Source organism: Scyliorhinus torazame, unplaced genomic scaffold (assembly GCF_047496885.1).
Source record: "Scyliorhinus torazame isolate Kashiwa2021f unplaced genomic scaffold, sScyTor2.1 scaffold_540, whole genome shotgun sequence".
Classification (NCBI taxonomy): Eukaryota; Metazoa; Chordata; class Chondrichthyes; order Carcharhiniformes; family Scyliorhinidae; genus Scyliorhinus; species Scyliorhinus torazame.
In genome coordinates, this window is record NW_027308267.1 from 71,186 (window position 1) to 82,169 (window position 10,984).

At 58.7% G+C, this 10,984-nt stretch overlaps 1 protein-coding gene across 1 annotated transcript in view; it reads right to left on the minus strand.

The window, feature by feature from the left end:
• LOC140406451 (uncharacterized) overlaps window positions 1-7,234 on the minus strand; it is a 76,315-nt gene extending 69,081 nt beyond the window's left edge. The window contains exon 1 of the mRNA XM_072494490.1: window positions 6,969-7,234. Within this exon, the coding sequence (XP_072350591.1) occupies window positions 6,969-7,121 (153 nt within the window). The 5' untranslated portion in view covers window positions 7,122-7,234. The remainder of the gene's footprint in view (window positions 1-6,968) is intronic.
• Between the last annotated feature and the right edge of the window lie 3,750 nt (window positions 7,235-10,984).

Below are 10,984 nucleotides of genomic sequence, written 5' to 3' on the forward strand. Positions count from 1 at the left end.
ATGAGGACTCGTCTACTGAGGTAGTATGGGCTGAGGTTAGAAACAAGAAAGGAGAGGTCACCCTGTTAGGGGTTTTCTATAGGCCTCTGAAAAGTTCCAGAGATGTAGAGGAAAGGATTGCAAAGATGATTCTGGATAGGAGCGAAAGCAACAGGGTAGTTGTTATGGGGGACTTTAACTTTCCAAATATTGACTGGAAACACTATAGTTCGAGTACTTTAGATGGGTCCGTTTTTGTCCAATGTGTGCAGGAGGGTTTCCTGACACAGTATGTAGATAGGCCAACGAGAGGCGAGGCCATATTGGGTTTGGTACTGGGTAATGAACCAAGACAGGTGTTAGATTTGGAGGTAGGTGAGCACTTTGGTGATAGTGACCACAATTCGATTACGTTTACTTTAGAGATGGAAAGGGATAGGTATATACCGCAGGGCAAGAGTTATATCTGGGGGAAAGGCAATTATGATGCGATGAGGCAAGACTTCGGATGCATCGGATGAAGGAAAACTGCAGGGGATGGGCACAATGGAAATGTGGAGCTTGTTCAAGGAACAGCTGCTGCATGTCCTTGATAAGTATGTACCTGTCGGGCAGAGAGGAAGTGGTCGAGCCAGAGAACTGTGGTTTACAAAAGAAGTCGAAACACTTGTCAAGAGGAAGAAGGAGGCTTATGTAAAGATGAGACATGAAGGTTCAGTTAGGGCGCTCGAGAGATACAAGTTAGCTAGGAAGGACCTAAAGAGAGAGCTAAGAGCCAGGAGGGGACATGAGAAGTCTTTGGCAGGTTGGATCAAGGATAACCCTAAAGCTTTCTATAGATATGTCAGGAATAAACGAATGACGAGGGTAAGAGTAGGGCCAGTCAAGGACAGTAGTGGGAAGTTGTGCTTGGAGTCCGAGGAGATAGGAGAGGTGGTAAATGAATATTTTTTGTCAGTATTCACACAGGAAAAAGACAATGTTGTCGAGGAGAATATACTGAGATTCAGGCTACTAGACTAGAAGGGCTTGAGGTTCATAAGGAGGAGGTGTTAGCAATTCTGGAAAGTGTGAAAATAAATAAGTCCCCTGGGGCGGATGGGATTTATCCTAGGATTCTCTGGGAAGCTAGGGAGGAGAATGCTGAGCCTTTGGCTTTGATCTTTAAGTCATCTTTGTCTACAGGAATAGTGCCAGAAGACTGGAGGATAGCAAATGTTGTCCCCTTGTTCAAGAAGGGGAGTAGAGACAACCCCGGTAACTATAGACCAGTGAGCCTTACTTCTGTTGTGGGCAAGATCTTGGAAAGGTTTAGAAGAGATAGGATGTATAATCATCTGGAAAGGAATAATTTGATCAGAGATAGTCAACACGGTTTTGTGAAGGGTAGGTCGTGCCTCACAAACCTTATTGAGTTCTTTGAGAAGGTGACCAAACAGGTGGATGAGGGTAAAGCAGTTGATGTGGTGTATATGGATTTCAGTAAAGCGTCCGATAAAGTTCCCCACGGTAGGCTACTGCAGAAAATACGGAGGCATGGGATTCAGGGTGATTTAGCAGTTTGGATCAGAAATTGGCTAGATGGAAGACGACAAAGGGTGGTGGTTGATGGGAAATGTTCAGACTGGAGTCCAATTACTAGTGGTGTACCACAAGGATCTGTTTTGGGGCCACTGCTGTTTGTCATTTTTATAAATGACCTGGAGGAGGGCGTAGAAGGATGGGCGAGTAAATTTGCAGATGGCACTAAAGTCGGTGGAGTTGTGGACAGTGCGGACGAATGTTACAAGTTACAGAGGGACACAGACAAGCTGCAGCGCTGGGCTGAGAGGTGGCAAATGGAGTTTAATGCAGAAAAGTGTGAGGTGAATCATTTTGGAAGGAATAACAGGAAGACTGAGTACTGAGCTAATTGTAAGATTCTTGGCAGTGTGGATGAGCAGAGAGATCTCGGTGTCCATGTACATAGATCCCTGAATGTTGCCACCCAGGTTGAGAGGGTTGTTAAGGCGTACGGTGTGTTAGCTTTTATTAGTAGAGGGATTGAGTTTCGGAGCCATGAGGTCATGTTGCAGCTGTACAAAACACTGGTGCAGCCGCATTTGGAGTATTGCGTGCAATTCTGGTCGCCGCATTATAGGAAGGATGTGGAAGCATTGGAAAGGGTGCAGAGGAGATTGACCATAATGTTGCCTGGTATGGAGGGAAGATCTTATGAGGAAAGGCTGAGGGACTTGAGGGTGTTTTCGTTGGAGAGAAGAAGGTTAAGAGATGACTTAATTGAGGCATACAAGATGATCAGAGGATTGCATCAGGTGGACAGTGAGAGCCTTCTTCCTCGGATGGTGATGTGTAGCACGAGGGGACATAGCTTTAAACTGAGGGGAGATAGATATAGGACAGATGTCAGAGGTAGGTTCTTTACTCAGAGTAGTAAGGGCGTGGAATGCCCTGCCTGCAACAGTAATGGACTCACCAACACTAAGGGCATTCAAATGGTCATTGGATAGACATATGGAAGATAAGGGAATAGTGTAGATAGGCTTTAGAGTGGTTTCACAGGTCGGCGCAACATCGAGGGCCGAAGGGCCTGTACTGCGCTGTAATGTTCTAAATTGAATATGACAAAAAGTGAAATGTTTGTAGTTCAGAAGGGCCAAGGGGACCGGCTGAGAGAGCTGCCGTTCTGGTTAGTTGGGGGTCAGTTTCAGGTACCTGGGATTGGGGTCGACTGCACAAGCTGAACCTGTCCCGGTTGGTAGATCAAATCCGAGGGGAGTTCCGGAGGTGGGATGCTCTCCCGCTGTGGTTAGCTGGGAGAGTACAGACAGTTAAAATGACGGTCCTCCCAAGGTTCTTATTCGTGTTCCAGTGTCTCCCCATTTTCATTCCATGTTCCTTTTTTAAGAGGGTAAGCAAGATCATTTTGGGCTTTGTATGGGCAGGCAAGTCCCCGCGAGTGATGGTCGAGAGGAACTGGGGGAAGGGGGGCTTGCACTGCCGAATTTCAGCAACTATTATTGGGCGGTTAACATAGCCATGATAAGGAAGTAGGGGGTGGGGGAGGGTCGGCTTGGGAGCGGGTTGAGGCAGCCTCACGTAGGGGTATCAGTCTGAGAGCATTGGTGACGGCGCCTCTGCCGTTCCCGCCAGCACACTTCGCCACTAGTCCTGTAGTGGTGGCGACCCTTCGGATCTGGGAACAATGGGCACGTGGGAGCAATGGGAGCATCGGTCTGGTCCCCAATATTTGACAACCATCGGTTTGCCCCGGGGAGGTTGGAAGGGGGGTTTCGGGTATGGCAGAGGGCGGGGATTGAGCGGATGGGAGATTTGTTTTTGGGAGGGAGCTTCCCTAGCTTGAGGGCGCTGGAGGCCAAGTTTGGGTTGACGAGGGGAATGAATTTCGGCATATTCAGGTGCGGGGCTTTTTGCGCTGGCAGGTGCCATCTTTTCCACTCTTGCCACTGAGGGGGATCCAAGACAGGGTAGTGTCTAGAGGATGGGTGGGGGAGGGAAGTGTCTCGAATATTTACAAGGAGGAGACGCCGACCGAGGAGCTGCGGCATAAATGGGAGGAGGAGTTGGGAGGGGAGATTGAGGAAGGCCTGTGGGCGGACACGCTGAGCAGGGTCAATGGGACTGCAACATGTGCCAGGCTTGGCCTGATTCAATTTAAGGTCTTCCACCAGGCCCACAAGTGTTCCAGATGAGCAGATTCTTCGGCGTAGAGGACAGGTGTGTAAAGTGTCTGAGAGGACCGGCAGACCATGTCCACATGTTTTGGGCTTGTGCAAAACTTAGGAGATACTGGCAGGGGTTCGAGGACGTCATGTCTAGAATATTGAACACGAGGCAATAAGTCCAGAGGTGGCGATTTTTGGGGTTTCAGAGGCCCCGGACCTCCAGGGGGAGAAAGAGGTCGCCATTTTGGCCTTTGCTTCCCTGGTAGCCCGGAGACGGATACTCCTAACTTGGAGGGACTCAAAGCCCCCGAAGTCGGAAGCCTGGCTGTCAGACATGGCGAGTTTCCTGGGCTTAGAGAAGATCAAATTCGCCTTGAGGGTCGTTGTTAGGGTTCACCCAGAGGTGGCAACCATTGACTTCTTTGCGGAGAATTAATTGTCAATAGGGGAAGGGGGGGGGGGGGTTAGGGAATGTAGTATAGGGGGTCAATTAGGCAGATCTTGGTGGAATGGGCTACGGCAATTGCACTATGTACTTTGTTTACTTTCCAGTCCTTTTGTTTTCTCGTTCTGTAATTCTACTGTTTACAATTCCAAAACATACCTCATTAAAATTGTTTATTTAAAAAAAAAGACGGATACAAAACTGGCTCCGTCATAGAAAACAAATTGATGTACAGAGAGATCTGGGTGTTCAGGTCCATTGTACCCTGAAGGTGGCTGCGCAAGTCGATAGAGTGGTCAATAAGTCACACGGCATGCTTTCCTTCATCGGAAGGGGTATGGAGTACAAGAGTTGGCAGGTCATGTTACAGTTGTATAAGACTTTGGTTCGGCCACATTTGGAATACTGCGTACAGTTCTGGTCGCCACATTACCAAAAGGATGTGGATACTTTGGAGGTGCAGGAGGTTCACCAGGATGTTGCCTGGTATGAAGGGCGCTAGCTATGAAGAGAGGTTGAGTAGATTAGGATTATTTTCATTAGAAAGACGGATGTTGAGGGGGGACCTCATTGCGGTCTCCAAAATCATGAGAGGTATGCACAGGGTGGATAGCAAGAAGCTTTTTCCCCAGAGCGGGTGACTCAATTACTCGGGGTCACGAGTTCAAGGTGAGCGGGGAAAAGTTTCAGGGAGATATACGTGGAAAGTTCTTTACACAGAGGGTGGTGTGTGCCTGGAACGCATTGCCGGCGAAGGTGGCAGAGGCGGGCACAATAGCGTCATTTAAGATGTATCTAGACAGATACATGAATGGGCAGGGAGCAGAGGGATACAGATCCTTAGAAAATAGGCGACAGTTTTAGATAGAGGATCTGGATTGGCACAGGCTTGGAGGGCCTGTTCCTGTGCTGTAATTTTTCTTTGTTCTTTGGTAGCAGTGGAAGGGCTCTTTTCTGAATGGAGGGTTATGACTAGTGGCGTTCGGCAGGGATCAGTGCTGGGAGCTTTGCTATTTGTTGTATATATAAATGATTTGGAGGAAAATGTAACTGGGTTGTAAGTTTCTGGACAACACAAAGGTTGGTGGAACTGAAGACAGTGATCAGGGCTGACAGAGGACACAGCAGGATATAGATCAGTTGGGAGACTTGGATGGAGAGATGGCAGATGGAGTTTAATCCAGACAAATGCATTTTCGAAGGTCCAATACAGGTGGGAAATATATAGTAAATGGCAGAATCCTTAAAAGTATTGACAGGCAGGGGGATCTGGGTGTACAGGTCCATCGGTCACTGAAAAAGAGGCAACGCAGGCGGAAAAGGTAGTCAAGGCAGCATACGGCATGCTTGCCTTCATCGGCCAGGGCAGAGAATAAAAATTGGCAAGTCATGCTGCAGCTGTATCGAGCCTTAGTTCGGCCACACATGGAATACAGTGTTCAATTCTGGTCCCACACTGTCAGAATGATGTGGAGGCTTTGGAGAGGGTACAGAAGAGGTGTACCAGGACATTGCCTGGTATGAAGGTCATTAGCTACGAGGAGAGGTTGGATAAAGGCTAAATTGCCCTTAGTGTCCCAAAATTGCCCTTAGTGTTGGGTGGGGTTACTGGGTTACGGGGATAGGGTGGAGGTGTTGACCTTGGGTGGGGTGCTCTTTCCAAGAGCCGGTGCAGACTCGATGGGCCAAATGGCCCCCTTCTGCACTGTAAATTCTATGAAATCTATGAAATAAAGTTGGTTTGTTCTCACTGGAATGGTGGAGGGTTGAGGGGGCGACCTGATAGGAGTTTATAAAATTATGAGGGGCATGGACAGAGTGAAGCTTTTTCCCAGGGGTGGCAGTGTCAATTACTCGGGGGCATAGCTTAAAGATGCATAGGGCAGTTTAGGGTTGTGCGAGGGAAGCTTTTTACACAGAGGAGAGTAGGTGCCTGGAACTCTGCCAGAAGAGGTGTTGGATGCAGGTCCGACAGTGACTTTTGAGGGGTGCGTTGACAAACACAACAATAATCCTTATTATTGTCACAAGTAGGCTTACATTAACACTGCAATTAAATTACTGTGAAAATGCCCTAGTCACCACACTCTGATGCCTGTTTGGGTACATAGAACACAGTGCAGGAGGTCATTCGGCCCATTGAGTTGGCACCGACCCACTTAAGCCCTCACTTCCACCCTATTCCCCGTAACCCAATAACCCCTCCTAATCTTTTTGGTCACCAAGGGCAATTTATCATGGCCAATCCACCTAACCTGCACGTCTTTGGACTTTGGGAGGAAACCGGAGCACCCGGAGGAAACCCATGCAGACACGGGGGAGAACGTGCAGACTCCGCACAGTGACCCAGTGGGGATTTGAACCTGGGACTGTGAAGCCAAAGTGCTATCCACTTGTGCTACCCTGAGGGGACACTTCACAATGTCCAATTCACCTAACAAGCACGTCTTTCAGCACTAGTGGAAGGAAACACTGTCCCCATCCAACACTTCCAGGGAAGGCACAGTACAGGGTATGATGCAGTAAAGCTGCCACTCCACTTTCCACATCAAATACTTCCAGGACAGGTAGTGAGTGCATGGGGTTGGATACAGAGTAAAGCTCCGATTACACTCTGCTCTTTGGGGAGTTTCCGGATGAGTCTCTCATGCTCTCCGTGACCACAGTAAGATCTTACACCAGGTTAAATCCAACAGGTTTATTTGGTGTTGTAAGACTGCTTACTGTGCCCACCCCAATCCAACGCCGGCATTTCCACATCCCCCCTGGCTACCATCTCCGTGACCAGACTGTGACCCGGTTTGGTTGCTCCTCCGGCCCCCAGGGTTCTAATCCAGCCCCAGGCTCTGGGCCTTTACCATGTTGATGAAGGTGAGATATTTCCAGCGACCGCCGTAAGTGGCGGCTCCAAGGAGCCTCCCGCCGGAGCTGAGCAGCACATCCCGGTGTAGAGTGAAGAGATACCAGAGGAAGAGCGGCAGGTGGAGCAGGAGAGGCCGGCGGAGCAGCATGGAGGCCCAGGAAGAGCAGGTGCAGGAGTCTGTCCGGGACCGGGTGGAGATTTTCCGGGACTGGAGAGGGGGTCCGGGGTGAGGTTGTCCGGGGAGGTTCTCTGGTGTCCGGGCAGGGGGTTCGAGGGAGGGGGTGGGGGGGGGGGGGAGAAGAGAGGGGGGGGGGGGGGAGGAGAAGAGAGGGGGGGGGGGAGGAGAAGAGAGGGGGGGGGGGGAGGAGAAGAGAGGGGGGGGGGAGGAGAAGAGAGGGGGGGGGGGGGAGGAGAAGAGAGGGGGGGGGGGGGAGGAGAAGAGAGGGGGGGGGGGGAGGAGAAGAGAGGGGGGGGGGGGAGGAGAAGAGAGGGGGGGGGGGGGAGGAGAAGAGAGAGGGGGGGGGGAGGAGAAGAGAGGGGGGGGGGGAGGAGAAGAGAGGGGGGGGGGGGAGGAGAAGAGAGGGGGGGGGGGGGAGGAGAAGAGAGGGGGGGGGGGGGAGGAGAAGAGAGGGGGGGGGGGGAGGAGAAGAGAGGGGGGGGGGGGGAGGAGAAGAGAGGGGGGGGGGGGAGGAGAAGAGAGGGGGGGGGGGGGAGGAGAAGAGAGGGGGGGGGGGGAGGAGAAGAGAGGGGGGGGGGGGAGGAGAAGAGAGGGGGGGGGGGAGGAGAAGAGAGGGGGGGGGGGGAGGAGAAGAGAGGGGGGGGGGGGGAGGAGAAGAGAGGGGGGGGGGGGGAGGAGAAGAGAGGGGGGGGGGGGGAGGAGAAGAGAGGGGGGGGGGGGGAGGAGAAGAGAGGGGGGGGGGGAGGAGAAGAGAGGGGGGGGGGGGAGGAGAAGAGAGGGGGGGGGAGGAGAAGAGAGGGGGGGGGGGAGGAGAAGAGAGGGGGGGGGGAGGAGAAGAGAGGGGGGGGGGGAGAAGAGAGGAGGGGGGGGGGGGGGGAGAAGAGAGGGGGGGGGGAGAAGAGAGGGGGGGGGGGAGAAGAGAGGGGGGGGGGGAGAAGAGAGGGGGGGGGGGGGAGAAGAGAGGGGGGGGGGGGAGAAGAGAGGGGGGGGGGGAGAAGAGAGGGGGGGGGGGAGAAGAGAGGGGGGGGGGGGAGAAGAGAGGGGGGGGGGGGAGAAGAGAGGGGGGGGGGGGGAGAAGAGAGGGGGGGGGAGAAGAGAGGGGGGGGGGGGGGGAGAAGAGAGAGGGGGGGGGGGGGGGAGAAGAGAGGGGGGGGGGGGGGGAGAAGAGAGGGGGGGGGGGGGGGGGAGAGGGGGGGGGGGGAGAAGAGAGGGGGGGGGGGGGGGGGAGAAGAGAGGGGGGGGGGGGGGGGAGAAGAGAGGGGGGGGGGGGGGGGAGAAGAGAGGGGGGGGGGGGGGGGGGAGAAGAGAGGGGGGGGGGGGGGGAGAAGAGAGGGGGGGGGGGGGGGAGAAGAGAGGGGGGGGGGGGGGGAGAAGAGAGGGGGGGGGGGGGGGGAGAAGAGAGGGGGGGGGGGGGGAGAAGAGAGGGGGGGAGAAGAGAGGGGGGGGGGGGGGGGAGAAGAGAGGGGGGGGGGGGGGGGAGAAGAGAGGGGGGGGGGGGGGGGGGGAGAAGTGGGGGGGGGGGGGGGGAGAAGAGAGGGGGGGGGGGGGGGAGAAGAGGGGGGGGGGGGGGGAGAAGAGAGGGGGGGGGGGGGGGAGAAGAGAGGGGGGGGGGGGGGGAGAAGAGGAGGGGGGGGGGGGGGGAGAAGAGAGGGGGGGGGGGGGGAGAAGGAGGGGGGGGGGGGGGGGGAGAAGAGAGGGGGGGGGGGGGGGGGGGAGAAGAGAGGGGGGGGGGGGGGGGAGAAGAGAGGGGGGGGGGGGGGGAGAAGAGAGGGGGGGGGGGGGGGGGAGAAGAGAGGGGGGGGGGGGGGAGAAGAGAGGGGGGGAGAAGAGAGGGGGGGAGAAGAGAGGGGGGGAGAAGAGAGGGGGGGGGAGAAGAGAGGGGGGGGAGAAGAGAGGGGGGGGGGGGGGGAGAAGAGAGGGGGGGGGGGGAGAAGAGAGGGGGGGGGGGGGGAGAAGAGGGGGGGGGGGGGGGAGAAGAGGGGGGGGGGGGGGAGAAGAGGGGGGGGGGGGGGGAGAAGAGAGGGGGGGGGGGGGGGAGAAGAGAGGGGGGGGGGGGGAGAAGTGAGGGGGGGGGGGGGGAGAAGAGAGGGGGGGGGGGGGAGAAGAGAGGGGGGGGGGGGGGGAGAAGAGAGGGGGGGGGGGGGGGAGATGAGAGGGGGGGGGGGGGAGAAGAGAGGGGGGGGGGGGGGAGAAGAGAGGGGGGGGGGGGGGAGAAGAGAGGGGGGGGGGGGGGGGAGAAGAGAGGGGGGGGGGGGGGGAGAAGAGAGGGGGGGGGGGGGGAGAAGAGTGGGGGGGGGGGGGGGGGAGAAGAGAGGGGGGGGGGGGGGGAGAAGAGAGGGGGGGGGGGGGGGAGAAGAGGGGGGGGGGGGGAGAAGAGAGGGGGGGGGGGGGGGGGAGATGAGAGGGGGGGGGGGGGAGAAGAGAGGGGGGGGGGGGGGGAGAAGAGAGGGGGGGGGGGGGAGAAGAGAGGGGGGGGGGGGGGGTGAAGAGAGGGGGGGGGGGGGAGAAGAGGGGGGGGGGGGGGAGAAGAGAGGGGGGGGGGGGGAGAAGAGGGGGGGGGGGGGGAGGAAGAGAGGGGGGGGGGGGAGAAGAGGGGGGGGGGGGGGGAGAAGAGAGGGGGGGGGGGAGAAGAGAGGGGGGGGGGGGGGAGAAGAGAGGGGGGGGGGGGGAGAAGAGAGGGGGGGGGGGGGGAGAAGAGAGGGGGGGGGGGGAGAAGAGAGGGGGGGGGGGGGGAGAAGTGAGGGGGGGGGGGAGAAGAGGGGGGGGGGGGGAGAAGAGAGGGGGGGGGGGGAGAAGAGAGGGGGGGGGGGGGGAGAAGAGAGGGGGGGGGGGGGAGAAGAGAGGGGGGGGGGGGAGAAGAGAGGGGGGGGGGGGAGAAGGGGGGGGAGAAGAGGGGGGGGGGGAAGAGGGGGGGGGGAAGGGGGGGGGGGGAAGGGGGGGGGGAGAAGAGGGGGGGGGGGGAGAAGAGAGGGGAGAAGGGGGGGGAGAAGGGGGGGGGGGGGGAAGAGGGGGGGGGGGGGAAGGGGGGGGGGGGAGAAGAGAGGGGGGGGGGGGAGAAGAGAGGGGGGGGGAGGAGAGTGGGGGGGGGGGAGAAGAGGGGGGGGGGGGGAGAAGAGGGGGGGGGGGGGGGGGAGAAGTGGGGGGGGGGGGAGAAGAGGGGGGGGGGGGGAGAGAGGGGGGGGGGGTGAGAGAGGGGGGGGGGGGAGAAGAGAGGGGGGGGGGGAGAAGAGAGGGGGGGGGGGAGGAGAAGAGAGGGGGGGGGGTGAGAAGAGAGGGGGGGGAGAAGAGAGGGGGGGGGAGAGAGAGAGGGGGGGGGAGAGGGAGGGGGGGGGAGAAGAGAGGGGAGGGGGGGGAGGGGGGGAGAAGAGAGGGGAGGGGGGGGAGGGGGGGAGAAGAGAGGGGAGGGGGGGGGAGGAGGGGGAGAGGGGAGAGGGGGAGAGAGGGGGGGAGGGGGAGAGGGGAGGGGGGGGAGAGGGGGAGAGAGGGGGGGAGGGAGAGAGGGGGGGAGGGGGAGAGGGGAGGGGGGGGAGGGGGGGAGGGGGGGGAGGGGGAGAGGGGAGGGGGGGGGGGAGGGGGAGAGGGGGAGGGGGGGGGAGGGGGAGAGGGGGGAGGGGGGGAGGGGGAGAGAGGGGAGGGGGGGGGGAGGGGGAGAGAGGGGAGGGGGGGGGAGGGGGAGAGAGGGGGGGGGGGAGGGGGAGAGAGGGGAGGGGGGGGGAGGGGGAGAGAGGGGAGGGGGGGGGGGGGAGGGGGAGAGAGGAGGGGGGGGGGGGGAGGGGGAGAGAGGGGGGGGGGGAGGGGGAGAGAGGGGGGGGAGGGGGGGGAGGGAGGGGAGG